The sequence below is a fragment of the Pteronotus mesoamericanus genome, unplaced genomic scaffold (genome assembly GCF_021234165.1).
Source record: "Pteronotus mesoamericanus isolate MK-2021 breed Mesoamerican mustached bat unplaced genomic scaffold, CSHL_Meso_final scaffold_1186, whole genome shotgun sequence".
Classification (NCBI taxonomy): Eukaryota; Metazoa; Chordata; class Mammalia; order Chiroptera; family Mormoopidae; genus Pteronotus; species Pteronotus mesoamericanus.
In genome coordinates, this window is record NW_026555302.1 from 14,013,054 (window position 1) to 14,029,479 (window position 16,426).

The 16,426-nt window shown below is 56.4% G+C and overlaps 1 protein-coding gene across 2 annotated transcripts; it reads left to right on the forward strand.

Moving 5' to 3' along the window:
• Positions 1 to 5,869: 5,869 nt before the first annotated feature.
• Positions 5,870 to 14,013, forward strand: CREG1 (cellular repressor of E1A stimulated genes 1). Of its 2 annotated transcripts, XM_054587818.1 has the most exons (4): positions 5,871 to 6,276; positions 8,863 to 8,982; positions 10,438 to 10,622; positions 13,542 to 14,013. In XM_054587818.1, the coding sequence occupies exons 1-4, from the start codon at positions 5,923 to 5,925 to the stop codon at positions 13,543 to 13,545; spliced, it is 663 nt and encodes a 220-aa protein (XP_054443793.1). In that variant the 5' UTR covers positions 5,871 to 5,922; the 3' UTR covers positions 13,546 to 14,013. The 2 variants fall into 2 exon arrangements, with proteins under 2 accessions (XP_054443794.1, XP_054443793.1); XM_054587819.1 differs by lacking the exon at positions 13,542 to 14,013 and having other exon boundaries at positions 5,870 to 6,276; positions 10,438 to 10,626.
• Positions 14,014 to 16,426: the final 2,413 nt, after the last annotated feature.

Sequence of the window (16,426 nt, forward strand, 5' to 3'; positions counted from 1 at the left end):
TGCTCAGCGGAAGGAGGTGACCCAAGGCCTGTTGTGACACCGGAAGAGGCTTATTTGGGGAAGTGGGACCTCTCCTTGCCGATCTGCTCAGCCTCGAGGCCTCCCCCGGGTGGCCCCAGGGCAAGCCAAGAGGCTCTTTTGTGGTTCTGGCTCTGTCCACACCGAGGTGGAGTCGCTGCTGGGTACGGGTGTCCCACACAAGCCTGTTTGTTTTCGAGGCTCAGCCCCCTGAGGTCCTCCATCCTGCCGACCCTGCCCCGCTCCGATCCCAGCTCCTCACGTGGGTCCCTGAGGGCCCGGCTCCGGGCCAGCGCTCCCGGGACCGGGGGCGGGGGCGCAGCCCAGCTCACGGGCCGCGCCGAAGCGTCACACACGGCACCTTTTCCTCTGGCCTCGGCATCCTCACGGGGCAGTGGATGAGCAGACAGACAGACTGACTTACAGGGCGCTTACTGCAGGCGGACGGGATTCTCTGCCGCCAGGCGATTCGGCCAGCGCACTGCACACCAAAAGGGCTTTGAAATGCAAGTGGGCTTCCGCCCGGTAGAATCTGGTCTACTTCACACACCCCATCCATCCATCCTCTGACCCGCTGAAGTGCGCATTGGCCACCACGGGGTCGGCATTGCTACGTCACAAATAGTGTTAGTGGCTGTGCATTGAGTCCCTACTCCGGGTCCCGTGCTGTGTTAGATGCTTCGGGCGGAACATCCGTTTACTCCCCGCACAGTCCGTACTGTGAGACAATACTTCTGTTTTAGGCTAAGTTTAAGCGTCTTGCTCCAGGTCGCATCTCCGATGCGAGGTCAGACTCCCAGGCTGGGGTGTCCATGCACTGGATCCGTCCTTCGGAGATAAATGGGGTGCATTGTCCTGACCTTCCCGTGGTCCCAGTCAGCAGCCCTGCGGCACGAGACCAGCCTGCAGCTCTGACACCCTTGTGGCTGTTCCTTTGGTACCTGAGAACATGTCCCATCCGTTGCAGAAAACCCAGCCCGCCTAGCAAACCCGGAACTCCCGTTCCCGCGCCCCGGCGGGCGGGGGTGGGGGGGCCCTGATATCTGAGCCGAGAACATCGTAAACTGTAGGAAGAGCGCCCTCGTGTGCCAGGAGTGCGACACACACCTGACCTCGGGAGAAAGGCACTTTTTAATCCACCTCCCACTGCGGAACGCTCCAGTTTTGCTTCCTCTGTCTTTGAAACCTGCTGGGGAGAGGTGATAAAACGTGCTGTCCGCCTCCTCTCCCCGCAGCCCCGCCTAGTCACACGACCAACCGGCAGCTGGGGGCTCAGGCCCGGCCATCGGCATAGCCTGTCCCTCCTTGGGGAGGAGACGAAGCCTGAGGACGCCCGAGGAGCCTGGCACGGCCAGGCCGGCCACCAGCCTCCCTCGGGACCTTCGGCAACAACCACGCTTCCGTCCCCTTTACCACGTGCGTTTTGTGGTCAGTTCGAACGTGAGTTTGCTGACCCGTGGTCCAGCGTCCTCGCAGGTCCACCGTCTAAAAGAATATGACACAAATGGGGTTCCAGTGGCTCAGCCGATGGCAGAAGCCCCAGCCAGGAGCCAGGGGTCTGTCATAGTGGCCCCCCCCACGGTGGTTCCCCCGCCGGCACGGGCAGCGGCGTCTGGGGGAGGCCCCGGCGGGGGGGCTCGAGCAGGAGAGGGGGAGATGGGGATCAACGGGGTGTCGTAGTTATACCAGGTCTGGCGGGCGTGCCCCGCCCCCTTCTGCTGTGCCCCACCTTCTGTCTCTGCCTCAAACACGCACACACGCACACGCACACACATGCACACATACCCTGCCCCCTCCGGTCAATGGCTGAAGGAAAACTTTCTTCTGCTCACAACACTTCTGACACCAACTGTGGGTTTTTTTCCTCATCAACCAGTTCCCCGACTCTCCAGCTCGGTGGGGGTCCACAGCCCACTTCTGACGCCAACTGCTTGAGTTAGCACGGAGCCCCCAGGTTAGGGGCTCAGTCCCACAAGCGCCCCCACCTGGCATGCCAGTCTAAAGGAGCAGGTGCCCCGGTTACCCACCCGTCCGCCCGACTTGGCTGCAGACTGAGGTTCCCAGGAGCCCTCTTCGAGTTCGATGATGGGCTACATCGGGTCGTGGGCTCAAGGAAACGCTTTTATTTCCCAGGTTATTATAGCGGATGTGACCGAGGACAGAGACGCACAGGGGACGAGGCCCAGGAGGCAGGAGGCTCCGTCCCCACAGGGTGGAGGGCGTGTCACCGAGCTCGGCAGGGTTGCTACACAGGCCCTCGTTTCCATTCCCAATGAAAGCCTGGCTTTGGGGGCGCACTCCAGTTAAATCATTTCTTCTCACTCACAGTTCACTTCCTTTTCCTGTTTAATTTCACTGAATCATTGAAACACTAGGAAGACCCTTCTACAGCTTAGTGGGTGTGTTTCGGTTGACAAATATCTAACCCCCAATTGTCAGCGTGTCCTTTCCTGTACCAAGGACTGTCCGGGCGGTGGAAACCATGCCCTCTGGGTTAAGAGGGGCTGGCGCTGCTCCCCGAACATCTGGCTGTTAGTCGGGTGTCAGTGTGCACGAAGCCCAACATCGTCAACAAAAGGGTGGGTTCACACGCCTTCTCTTCAGCATCTGGGGACACTTGATCGAGGTGAGGGCTGCCGATAAGGAAGGTGGGGGATGGGCGCTTGCGGGAGGAAGACTCCGCCCAGGCGTTTTCCCCTTCACAAAGGCGGTCTTCCTCAGAGCCGCGTGGGGAGTTCCCAGACGTGTTGTAGTTATTTTTTTCTGGAGGTGCTTTTTTTTTTGTTTTGGTTTTGTTTTGTTTTTTACAGAGGTCCCCGTGGAAAGCATTCAACCTCGGAGAGAGATTAAATGAAGCGATGGAAGTGGGAACAGACAGAGTGAAGCAAACGCTGACAGCCACCAACGTCACAGCTGAGATCCCTGCACACGTACTGCATTTCGGGCGCGAGGCCAGCATGTTCCTGGCATTTTCTCATTGAATCCCCACAAAAAGCCGATGAGGCAGGAGCTCCTATTTTCCCCTTTTTAATGATGAGGAGCTCATCCTCTCTAAGTCATGCTTAAGTGGCCCACTCCAAAGACTCCAAAGACAGCTTTCTTAAATAAAAAATTATTTATTTTTTAGAGACAGGAAGGGGGCAGGGGGGGAGAGAGAGAGACATCGATTTGTTGTTCCACTTATTTACGTATTCACTGGCTGATCCTTGCGTGTGCCCTGACCCGGGATCAAGCTCGCAACCTTGGCGCACCAGGCCGACGCTCTGACCGATGGAGCCGGCGGCCGGGGCCCAGCGCCGGCCCTCCTCCCCTCCCAGCAGCCGCTGCTATTGGAAGTAGGTGTGCCTGCACAGGCAGAAAGTTCCGGAGCCACCAAAGGCATCCCACGGACCATTGGCGGTTGGTGCGACTGTCAGATACAATTCATTTTGTCAGCAGCATGTGCTGGGTCCCTGGTGGACACCTGGGATGCAGACGCGCTGAAGTCACTGCTCCTGGCCTTGATGACATCAGGGCTGGAAGGGACCCAGACAAGTAAACAAGGGTCATGCCACGTGGAAGGAGAGCATGCAAGGTGGGTTCTAGAGCAGGACGGAACCCAGAAGAAAGGAGAAGACCCGAATCCCCGGTGGGGGTGGGGCGCAGTCCAGGCCGTTCAGACACGGGCAGAGAGCCCAGGGGAGGGGCAGCAGGGTCTGCAGGGCGGGTGCAGGCGCTGCGGGAGGGCGGGGCGCCTTCCCCGGTCCTCCAGCGAGGGGGCACCCACGGTTCTTCCCCCGCGCCTCCATTCCTATCGCTGGTTTTATAAGAATCTCATCAGCCCTTCTTTAAGTCAGGCAGCCATTCTGTGGGTGTTTGTTGAGTGCCCACTCTGTGTGTTGGGACACGGGACACAGGTGGATGAGACCTCCCGGCTCTCCTGAAGCTCACGTTCCAGCCGCGGCGGAGTAACCGGTCACTCAGTAAACACACACGGGGATCACGCCCATGATGATTGCTATCACAGACATGGGCAGGGTGTCCCCAGAGAGGAAGGCCCCTTAGAAAGAGCAACATCTGAGTGGAGATCCGGGCGGGCATGAGGCGGCCACATCCCCGGCTGAGGGAGCAGCAGCCTTTGGGGCACGGGGAACAGCCAGTGCAAAGACAGGCCCTGAGCGGAGGGGCTTCAAGCTGCGGGGAGTGGGGGTGTAGACCCACTGCCCTGCCCGAAGCAGGAGGCCAAGCCCCAGGCACTGGTCCTGGGGCGCAGCTGTGACAGGGCGTGTGGCGATTTTGTACACCAGCGCCAGGTGGTACAGCAACAAACGGAACCACCATTTTTTAATTTTCTTCCCCCAAAAATGAGTCACAATATTGAAACTTACAAAAGTCATGTTAATAGAAAAATAGAATAGAGAGCCGGAGGAGGTGCCAAATCGTCTAACCCAAGTCCTCGTTTTAGATGAGAAAAGTGAGGCCCAAGAAGGTGACGTGAAAGCCCCATGGCCACATGGCTCTATGGTGGCCGCACCGAGGTTGGAACTCGAACTTCGAGATTGTGGAGCTCGCTTTCCTTCACAGATGCAAAGTGTGCGCTTTGCCATTGGCACGCACTCACACTATTTGGATTAAGTATTTGTTTTGAAATGATACACCTGATTATCCTTAAATTTCTTCCACATCATTTTCCATCCAGCTTGAAGCTCTTTCCAAACGCAGTTGTTTAGAAGGACACCAACCTGGAGCAAGGGTGGTCCACACGCGTGACATCCAGGCCCCCCGCCCCGATGAGTCTTGTTTCCACGCCCGAGTTCCGACCGAGCAACCCGGGAATCCCCGCCGCCTTTAGGGAGCCGAGTTTGAGACAGGACGTAGAGACTTTGGCTCCCACACTCCTCGCCCACGCTGCTCACATGACCGGCCCCCAGCTGCTGAGTGAAATGATGTCACCTTTGTTGAACAACAGTCTCTGAGCGCTGGCCTCAACCAGACCTACAAGCTGACAAACTCCTACACGGGCACAATGGTCAGCATTCACGACAACTGTTGCGGCGAGGACTTGAGGCCAGGTCCAAAGGGCTAGGACCCGCTCTGAGGAAATGGGACCACAGCAGACGAGATAAAGGGAGCGGGTGCGGTGGTAGGAGCTCATTGACCTATTCCCAGAGTATCAGGATGAGGAGGCACGGCCGAAGGGAAGGGACCTTGGTGGGAGGAGCCAGCAGAAATGCCACCTACATGGGCCGAGGAGAGTGGGTAAGGACAATAAATGAAGCCATTGGCCCCCAAGCTTGATGGCTGAACAGGTCCCCAAATGTTTTCGGTGAGTTCAAATCCGCGCTCGGAAGGGATATCAGAGAATAACCACTCCTTGGCGTCCCTGCCCGAGAGAGTTCTGGGCTGGGGTAGCGTGTGCCTCCTACGTTTGAGAGCCTCTGTCCCTTACCCCTGGGACCCTTGCTGCTCTTTGGTGCAGACAGTGAAGCAAATAGAAAAGGGGAACTTGTGTAGAAAAGGCAGCATTTCCTCTCCGTTGCCAGAGACAGATCCAAAAGTATTCAAGGAAGGCGGGCCTGTGTCCGCGTCTGCGCGCGCGCAGGCTGGTCCTTCCCCAGAAGGATGACTAGGCAACTTGCTTCATTTCTCCAAGCATCTGTTCCTCCATGTGTCAAACAAAACAACGTCCCACTGAGGACCATTTCGCAACCCCTACAGATGGGCGGGTGGGGCTGCTGGAAGAAGGACAGACCAAGCCCGCAGGTTGCGTGGCGACCAGAAGCCCGCCCCTCCGTCCCCGGCTCCGATTGGCCCCTCTCGGAAGGGGAGGGACCTGCCCCGCGGTGGGCGGGACCCGGGCGCTGGGCTAACTAACACCCGGCCGCCGGAGGTCGCGGGGCCGGAACTGTCGCCTGAGTGACCGCCATGGCCAGACCTGTCCGCGGGTCCGCGCGCGCTCTGCTCGCCGCCCTGCTGGCGCCGGCGCTGGTGGCGCTGCTGGTGACACCGGCGCGGGGCCGGGGCGGCCGGGGCCACGGCGACTGGGACGCCGACGCCCCGTTACCGCCTCTGCCGCCCCGCGAGGATGCGGCGCGCGTGGCCCGCTTCGTGACACACTTCAGCGACTGGGGCGCGCTGGCCACCATCTCCACGCAGGAGGCGGTGCGCGGCCAGGCCTTCGCCGACGTGCTGTCGCTGAGCGACGGGCTCCCGGGAAAGGGCAGCGGCGTGCCCTACTTCTACCTGAGCCCCCTGCAGCTGTCGGTCGGCAACCTGCAGGTGAGCGTGGGGCGCCCGGGCTGCAGGGCCAGCCTTTCCGGAGTAGCCTGCACCGGCCCGGGACGGACCGTGCGCACACCCCGCGCTCTGCGCGGCTGCGCCGGCGGGCGGGCTCTGCAGCGTCCCAAGCGGCGGGCAGCTGACTACCGAGAGGGAAAGCTTTCCAGGGCGTCGCGATCGCTGGGAACGTACGTAGCCTAAGCGTTCGTATGCGCGGCCTACGGGTTTCTCGCTCTTCCCCCTCCTTCTGCATTTTCCCTTCTGCGCCAAGAAGCGGATACCCAACACCGTGGACGATTGCAGCGATTTATTGCCATCTTTAGGCCCCCGTGCACATTGGCTCCCCTGGCAGGAGGCAGAACTGACCGTAAATCCATCTCCTCCTCGCCGTTTACCCACCTTGTAGGGGCAGGGCCAGGCTCACAGCCCTGGTGCTTCCCGGCTGTGCCAAGAGAGCTGGCTCAGCCACAGCGCTTGGGGGCCAGAGCCATACAGGGTCTGGGACTGAAGTTCGATTTGGCAGAGCATCTTTTTGCAAAGATCCCGGATCTCAGGTTAACCGGGAAGGTACATTTACTGAGAAAGATAAGGTGAAAGAGAAAGTGATATTTGATTAAGCACCTACTATGTGCCAGGTGGGGCATCACTTTCCAGTCGCTGTCTCCTTTGCTCGCCCTTTTAGGAGGGTTTCCTCTCCTTATCCGAAGGCGTACGTAGGGCAAGGAACTTGCCCGAGGCCAGTGGCCAAACTGGAATGGCACCCCAGCCCACCTGCCTTCAAACCACAGGACGCAGACGGATGGCTCATGAACCGAACATGTCAACCAGCCAGTTTTCTTAGGCCCACACAGAGTTCTGTTGTTGTTATTATTCATCTGAGGTAGTTGCCATCATTTAAAAATTGAGATTTCACTTAAAAATCTAAATGTGTAACTTCTTGAAAAAATCGGAAGGCCTAAGGGGGGTCCACATTCTCTGAGCAGAAACAGAAGCAGCTGCCTCCTCAGCCCGCGAGGCCCCCTGCCCGTTCCCCGCCCTCTCCCTCCCAGCCAGCTCCGCTCCCCGAGGCTCCGCTCCCCCGAGGCTCCGCTCCTGGAGGTTCCCTGGGTGCAAAGCAGGCCCGTCCGCTGCCTCAGGGCACCACCTGGGAAGACTTTAAAAAGGCAACACCAAGGCATTTGATGGAAATACATTTCACTAAACCTCTCCCCCCAAACCTCCCCCCCCCATGCCTCTGATGGGGGGAGGTTGAGAACCACAGCTTTACATGATGTACTTCAACTCAGACCCTGCCCAGGATGGCAGGTCACCGTCATCGGGTGAAAAAGTGCGGCCACATCAGAACTAGTCTGACCGAGTCCATCCATTGGCCAGGCAGGGTTGGCTTACAATTTCTGCTTTCTCACCCTGCCCACCAGATCGACATGAACTACGCCCCCACCGCCTCAGAAAGCCCCTCCTTCAAGCAAATTGGGCTTCTCACTACTCTCGGTCGTGTCTCACAGGACCCCGGTTCTGTCTTCTGCAGTCACAGGTCCCCAGACCTTAAATCCCTAGTTTTGAAGACCTGTGGGCTCCCTGTGCTTCCGTGTCCCTCCAGGCTATGCTGACAGCGCTTTACACTGAACTTGGAAACTGCTTCACCGCACTGGCTGCTCAGCAGTCGGCTCTGTGCAGCCTCTTGATGAATTCCGCATCGTCGTTTTGCATTATTTAAATTTTGTCCCCGACTTTTCAGCCAGACTATAAACTCACAGACGGGAGAGGCCTTGCCCCAGTCCCCTCTTTTTCTGCCTCTCCTGGGTGCCGTGCCTAATCAGGTATTGACAGCGAGTGTTTGGCTGCCTGGTCTCCAGGAGACCTCTTTCTGACTCACCGTTTGGATGGGCCACTGTGACTTGACAGAACCCCCCACCTGAGACCCCAGGAGGTTAAGGAGCGCAGCAGTCTGAAATGCAGCGTGCACATTTTGCTGTAATCTGTCAGCAGTAATGCCTCTGGTGAAGCTGGCTTCCAAATAAGAAAGAACTAGGAACTTTGCTCGCCTCACTGAGTCTAAGCATTCCTCTTTCATTGTTAGCGCAAGGAGGAGCAGCTTCCCCCGCTCTGAAATCCCGTGACCACTTTGGCTGGCACAAGAGAACCAAACAGTGTGACTCAGCCACTTTTTCTTGCTGAAACTGGGTAATTAGCCAGCTGAGCAACTGGTGGTTTTAGGCCCTCGTTTCAGGTTAATATCTAACCCTTGAGATAATGTCGGCGAAGGTAGAGGCCAGCCTTGTACTTGGGTGGTACTGTCATTATGATTCCCCTGGGGAATACAGGACAAGTAAAGAGTTTAAGAGGTGTTAAAATAATCCTTACTTAGTTAATTTACAATATGAATTTCCTCTTCCCCTTTTTGGAAAGAGGGTTAAGATCATTCTTGATCCAAAGAGTAATTGCCCCGAATGGAAGGTGGTGTTTTACGAGTCATCGTTTGATGGAAAAAGAGACAAGCTCTGGGGACAGGGTGTACGCGACTTGTGAAATTGGCTACCTCGCCGCAGACATTGTTTCACGAGAGGGTCCTCGTTTTCTCTCCAGGAGAACCCATACGCCACGCTGGCCATGTCTCTGGCACAGACGGACTTCTGCAGGAAGCACAGCTACGACCCCCAGAGTCCCCTCTGCGCTCATATCATCCTGGCCGGGACTGTCACCAAGGTGGGTGGTGACCCGCAGACACACGGACAGGCTGTAGGAGAGTGTCCCCCTGTTAACTATGAAGGAAGAGGCAGTGTAGGGACGAAATAAAACGGACTGGCGATTGGGATGCAGAGTTAGAGTATGTTCTAACATGGAATGTAATTTCACACGCAAGTAAAAGTTTTCATCCGTTGCTTTCATATAGGTGTTCTTTAAGACGTTCATGAGCAAAATGAACTATTTTTTTGAGGGCAAACAGATCTAATAGCTCTAAAGCCCCCTGAGTCAGGAACACCTGCTCAGCCAAAGCTCACTCCTTGACCACGGTGTGCCCCGGACCACATCTGCCGCGTCGGCGGTCCCGTCTGCATATCGTGGCGGTGGCTTCGAGCGGAGAGCGTCCCCTGCAGGTTGGGAGGGGAGAATCCACTCGTACAGGGAGTCCTGCGTGTGCACCGCCGTAGTCTGGGGCGTGTGCTGCCGGGAGGAGGTTCAGAACAACCCTGGGCAGGGCCAGGGCAGGGTGTCCCGAGCGCCGAGCTGAGTCCACAGCCGAGCTGGTGGATTGGCTTCTTGGCCCGTCAGTCACGGCACCGCAGACCGGTTTGCTCACGGTCTGGAAGTTCTGGGGGTTGGCCTCTCTGCATCTGCGGGCCCTTCCGGCTGGAACAAGGCGAGAGTCAACGCTGCCGACCCCACTGTGTGTCTTGGGAAGGCTCTCCCCTTTGTGTGCTTGCGTCTCAGGTTCAGCACGTGCTTGTCCTGGGATAACTGTGCTGACGGTCCGCGTCCCGAACCCCAGGGGCATTTTGTTCTAGAACCTTGTGCCAGTTAGTCTGATGGCTCAAATTTACTGTTTAGCCGTGAAAACTGGGACCCCAGATGGTGTCCCCAACATCAGTCTGTTCTCGCCAGCATCTGAGACTGTCGTCTGTGTTTGTCCCAGCTGCCTTTACTTCCTCTTGATTCCTTAAGTGTACAATCGGGATTTATAGTAGATCTTAAAAGTTCTCAACACAAAAATAACAGCCCCCCCCCCAAAAGGAAACCATTTCTTGGAAGCATGTATGGTGTCGGATGTCAACCAAACAAATGTGACCATTCCACAATTTATACAGGGGCGAGCGAATGTAGGTTTGCTGCTGTGAGTGCATGAAACAGAGTTTGTTCATGTATTATTATTATTTATTAATTACCTATTATGTATTAATTGTTGTGTTGCTCTCTGTACAAACAACTGTAAACCTACCCTGGGTTCGCCCACCCCAGGACATATTTCAGGTCATGTTGCACAATGAAAACAAATACAATGTTCTGATTATATATCAATGGTTAAAAAATGAAAGTTAAAAAATCAGGCTCTGTAGCTCAGTAGACACTGCCGGATGTGTAGAACGCCGGCATCTCACATTGCTAACAGGTGAGATAACAGAGTCCCGCCATGAGAACACTCATATCACGCGTGTCCTTTAGGTGAACGAGACAGAAAGGGACGTGGCGGAGCAGTCCCTGTTCACCCGCCACCCTGAGATGAAGTCCTGGCCTTCCAGCCACAACTGGTTCTTTGCCAAGTTGAACATAACCAACATTTGGCTCGTGGACTACTTCGGCGGACCCAAAATAGTGACGCCCGAGGAGTATTATAACGTCACGTTCCAGTAAGTATCTATTTTTTTCCATCGTTCACCTTATTTTGCAGCCTTTATCATCGGTCCTTAGGGTGGGGGCTGGTGGCCGTGTCACATATCAGGAACCCTGCGTCCACCCTAACGACAGTATTGTTTAAATGCCTAAAACACGTGGGATCGCAAAGGCGACCGCTGTGTTGGAATACATTCATAAAAATATGTCTTCTAGCCGCGGTGTGGTACTATGTTGGCTCTTTAAGGAACACATTACAGAAGATCTCTCAGAGTAGTGAGAACTGCAAACGATATTTCAAGACACCTCTTGCCAGCTCTCACGTGATTCGGCAGCGTCTGATATCTGTGCTTCTGCTGGCGACAGTCACAGATATGCCGTCCCCAGCGGGCTTCTTGCCTCCATACACTGAAGGACATGATACATTTCAGTGAGAGCTCAGTGCCCGTGAGAACGTTTTTCCCATCCAAGCTCGTAGACCCCCTGAATCCCACCTACTGCCTCAACACAGGCTGGGACCCTGTGTGGAGGCCCCGTGCGGTGGGGCTCCGCGTGGAGCCCGGTTCTGCCCCGTGACTCTCACAGGAATCAGACTTGGGCGCCTCAGGACTGAATGACCCGCCCGCGAGCCGGAGCATGTGACCCCGTGCCCAGCAGCCCCCAGTCCTGGGAGCAGCTGTGGGGCCGAGCGGTTTGTCCCCTCAGAAAGTGGACACCGGAGGGGCGCAGGCCGAGGCCACAGGGGCCTGAAGACGACATTCCTGTGAGGGCAGGAAGGGAGGTGTGGGCAGGTGCTTTGCAATTAAGTCCGGGGTCAAACGAAGGGACACAGGCACTGATGCTCTTCCCAGGCGGCACAGGGAACGAATTCCGGCACGTCTGACACCCTCACAGCCTCACGGACGGCGATGACAGTCACAGCAACGAGAACGGCCGCGCAGCTCGTACGTGCTGAGCTTCGCTTGCGAGCCGGGCGCCGTGGGGGCGACTTTGCAGGGATCGGCCCCTCGGCCTCTCCGGGCGGCGCGCCGCCCGCACCCAGCAGCACTGTCCCTCGTCTGTGAGACGGGGCGCAGCCGGTCAGCAGCCCGCTGGGCTCCCGGCCCCAGAGCCAGCCCCGGGCGCCCCGCCGCGCCGCTGCGCCGCGCCAGGCCGCCCCTCCCCACCACAGTTCCTGTCCCGTGGCCGGCCCGGCCCCGTCCTAGAGTCGCTCATGACGCACAGACCCCTTGCAGCCATGACTGCTGTTGGCAGCGGGGCAGGGCGGGCGCCACGCTGGACTTGGAGGCGGAAGCTCACGTTTGGGCCCCCAGCGTCGGCGCTTCCCTGCCCAGCTCCACGCTGAACGGCCGACTTCCCACCACCATGGTAAATGTCTTCATGGCCAAGCCCAGCTTTTGTGCTAATTTTTTTTAAAAAAATCCTAAACATGGTCTAAGACAATGCAGGGCCCAGAGCAGGTGTTTTGTAAACACTGGCGGCTCGCCAGCTGGATAATGTGAGATGAAGTTTCTCCGCCTCCTATTTGAAGAAAAACTGCAGGTGCATGCGGAGAAGGGCCACAGGCCAGCGGTCGTCCTTTGGGCTGGCACAGCCACCTTGTTTTATGGGGACTCAGAGGTGGCAATTACAACGTGACCGCCAGCAACAAATTACCAAGGAGGACGGCCAGGACGATGACAAGGTTACGCTATTCAGGGTTACAGTCAACTTTTACAGGACGTAGCAACCTCTGAAGTGCTCTTATCTTTGCATAAATAACACGCCCAAGGGCAGCACTTGCTGTCATAACAAGATAAAAATGTGTTTTAAGTGTCCAAGCTGAGTAAGTGAGTAAAATAAACTTCGGGTCCCACATCGTTGCACTGACAAGCAGTCTTTTCTGCAGCTCAGAGATAAGACGGAGCACTTTCTCCGAGTCCTTTTGACAGGGGGACCGCAGGCTACGCCAGGGCGTGGCCGGTCCTGGGGATGGGCCGGGCCTCAGAGCCGGCCTTCCTGAGCAGGCCTGATGATTAGGGCCCAACGCAGAGTCCGGGAGTGGCCCCGCCACCATCCCACCCACCTGGATCGCCACCAGCTCCGTCTAGTAGTCCAGGCAGGGGACGGTGATGTCTGTAAGGGCCGACGGCCTGTGCATCGTCGGGGGACCCTCCCAGGGGCCTCCCTGGCTTCTCCAGACGGCAGCCACCTTGGGGGGCTCGCCCGGATCAGATTCGGAGGATGTTCTTTCTCTAAACACCGGCAGGCCCTCTCAGGTGTTCGGCTGCACTCAGAGGCGCCTCTTGCGGAAGCTCCAGCAGCAACGCCCTGGGGGAGGGCAAGTAGCAAGGAGGGGCCGAAGGGACTGCGGGGCCCGGAGGCCAGGAGCGCAGCTGCGAACGGAACGAGGTTTCGGTGCGTTCGGTGCGCACAGAGCGTTGTAAGGAGAGGCCACGGATTACAAGCTCGCGCGGTCTCCGTACCTGGAGATGGAGTTTTCTGATAGCCGCGGTCAAGGCTGCAGCAGGAAAGTGGGTCAAGGGGTCCTTCCCCTGCTCAGATTCAGCATCACCGGGCACTGGCTGATGAAGGCTCTTTGCCCGGACGTTCGGGGTTGCTTCTCTCCTCAGCCGTTTTGTCTTTTAGACCTTCAGGTAGCCTCCAGGGGGAGCGCCACGCCGCCGGAGTAGTGGGCGCTCACCGGCGGGAGGGCGCCATCCTCGGACCGGAGGGATGCCGGCGGCAGCCGCGGTTTCTAGGCACGTTGGCCGCAGACCTCGGGAACCGCAGGTGGTGCTGCTTCCGGTCACGGAAGGGGCCGAAACTAACTCGGAAGCCAAAGCCGCTAGATCAAAGTTTCTCTAGTCCTTCCCCAGAGTGAATTCGCGTTTGAGATCTGTCACCTCGGTTTAGTGAAATAACTCTTCCTCTCTCTCCCCCCGCCTCCCACGTAGGTGAAGCAGAACTGGACGAATCGAACCACACGGGTGAAGTTTGCAGGGAGTTCTGTGCAGGCCTGAGGGGCTGCAGGTTTCTCCGTGGCCCGAGTTCTGGAAGAGCCGCCTGTTTGCTTTCCCACGTGGACTGGTGGGCTTGCTTGTTTACAGAATCAAGTTGGACTGTTTCTGGGTTTCTTGGAAGATGAGGTTGCTAAATTTTATAAATTTAAACGTATAGTTTTATCACCTATACACATGGTTTCGGAAGACGAGATGAGATTCCTCATAAAGAGGTGTGTCGGAATCAAGCCTCTGAACCCTTGTCTGTCTCAGGAAAGGACTTGAGATGCGTCGTTACGTTTGAAAACAGCAAAAGGAATGTACCCAAAATCCAGCAAACGGCTCCAGTTAAGAAAAATGATCTGCATTCAACTTACTAAAATAGGTTTCCTATTCAAAGCATCACTAATTAAAAGCATTATTTTAATGATGTGAGTTGGATTCGTTTTCTTAAACACAAATGCTCGTTTTCACTCTCTCATTCCCCGGCTGCTGCGGAGACCTTCGTGTCTTCACTCCATGGAGCTTGCGGCGGGGTCCGGTGCCGGCTGTTCCAGAGCGTCACGGGAGTCGCTCGACACCTTCCCTCGGCGAGCGGCTCGTCACACCCTAAAACCGGGGCATGGCCCTGGCCCATGGCTCGGCCCTGCCCCGTGGCTCAGTGGGTTGGAAGGTTGTCCCCAACACCAAAGAGTTACGCCTTTGATCCCCCAGTTGGGGTGCCTTCAGAGGGCAACCGATCGATGTGTCTTTCTCTTCCTTCCTCCCTCTCTAAAATCAATAAACATAAAAGCTCAGTGAGGATTAAAAAAATTTTTTTAAACATTTATGTTTTAATTCCGTAAATTAAACAATTTTTTTGTTCAATTACAGTTGTCCCCGTTTTCCCCCATTACTCTCCCGTGCCCTACCCACCCCCCACCTTCCACATTCAATCCTCCTCCCCCCGCCCCCGACCCGGTTACATTTAGGTCAATCCAGTTTTCACAGAAGGAAGTCAACCCCTGCGTCACAGTGGGCGGTCCAGATTGAACGGGCAGAATACGTTCCTGTTCTGTTCCGATCGACCACCAGAGGGCGCTGCAGACCACTTCTGGGGCAGGTGTGGGTTCCTTTTCCAGCGGAGCTGATCGGGCCCTGGGCCAAAGGCAGCTCCTCGGGGGACAGGAGGAGACACAGAGGCCTGGTCTCGTGGCTCACTCCCTCCAGGTCACACACTTCAACCCCCCTGCACCCCACCTCCTCCAGAAGAGGGACAGAGCCCTGGCTGTCACCTGCGAGGATGTGAGTGTCTTGGAGGGGGACCGGGTTTGGCCCAGAGGGCAAGGCGGGCTCTCCTCAAGCAAAGAGAAACTGAAAACAGAAAGAGGGCGTGACGGAGAAGCCGGGGGTTCCAGAGCCCCGCCGGCGCACTGGTGGGACCTGGCTTGGCCTTGGATCTGTGCCCCTGGTCAAGGCCACCATCCTGACCAGACCACAGCCAATGATCATGGTCTGCTCTGCCTTCCAGTCCAGGGTCACAGCCTGTGCAGGTCCTTGGCGGGGTGAAGAGAACGCTTTCAGAAAGGGGGCCGGGCTCAGCAAAATCAAGGCGCAAACACCCCGACTCGACGCTGCTCACGCCGCGTTTCCCTTCTTAGTAATACTCAGACTGAAGACACAGAGCGATCGAGGAGGAGGCTTTGCTTTCCGATGGCTGGGCACACTTTCAGTTTTACTGCTCTAAGGAAACATTTGTCTTTGTGTCAAGCTGGTAGGTGAACACTTTTTAGGGAAATTCCGAACTGTCGTTTCAGAACCGCATTTCATCTGCGAAGACAATTCTAACTTAAGTCCTTTGGGGAATTAAGGGAGGTATAAACCATCCAACAGAACAGCATCTTTTTCTTAGTTTTTCCTTAGTATTTCTCACAAGATGTATGGAAAATATGGAAAATAAAGAGAGTTCAAAAATGTGTAATCTCACCAGCCGGTTTGGCTGCTGACGTTTTCATGGGTTTCCTTCCCATCTTTGCTTCTGAGAAATGTTTAAATATCATAACGTTACGTCATAAGCCCGGGCTGGACATTGAGTGTGCATCACGCTGCTTTCGCTGTGCCACAAGCGTGCGTTGCCGGAAGCTGTAAGGGCGGCCGAGGGGGGCTGTAGAGTACTTCATCCCATCCGTCTTCTCCGGCTACCAGACGGCGCCCCGTCTCAGCACCCTGTTGCTGGGGACAGAAAGGCTAGTCGAAGCGGTTTAAGCAACAAGAACTCATGGACCTTAAGATAATCCTTCGAGACTCGTCTTTCTGCTGGCTGGGCTGTGATTGCCGCAAAGAGGAGGCAGCTTCCGGCCGGGGCCCCGCATGAGCAGTGACTCCCTCAGGGTGTGGGGGCTCTCCCGGGCCCTGCCGGGGTCCGGCTCGGTGCGTTCGCAGCTGGGGGCTCGGCTCAGCCCGTCAGAACCACGGGACGGGGGAGCGGGGACCCTGGAGAGACTCTGCTAACGGGAGGGACACAGGCCCGCCCAGCTAAGTGCCGCTGCCACACTCTATCCGGTGTTTTAACATGTAAGTCACTTCCAAGTTTTCCCTGTTGTAAGAGACGGGCCTTTTTATACATAAAACATTGGGTTGGCCAGAAGCCCATGAAATAAAAGACACACTTTTCATTTTCACCAATATCTTTATTGATCTGAATATTTTTAGTGTGTCGGCTCTGCCCGTTATTGGCTTCTCGTGGGTCGAGGCCAGGGTGCTGTTGAACATCTTCCAGCGCATAAGATGACCCCACAGCAAAGAATTATTTGGCCAGAATGTCAACAGTACAAAGAAACTATGCAAACTTTTGACACATT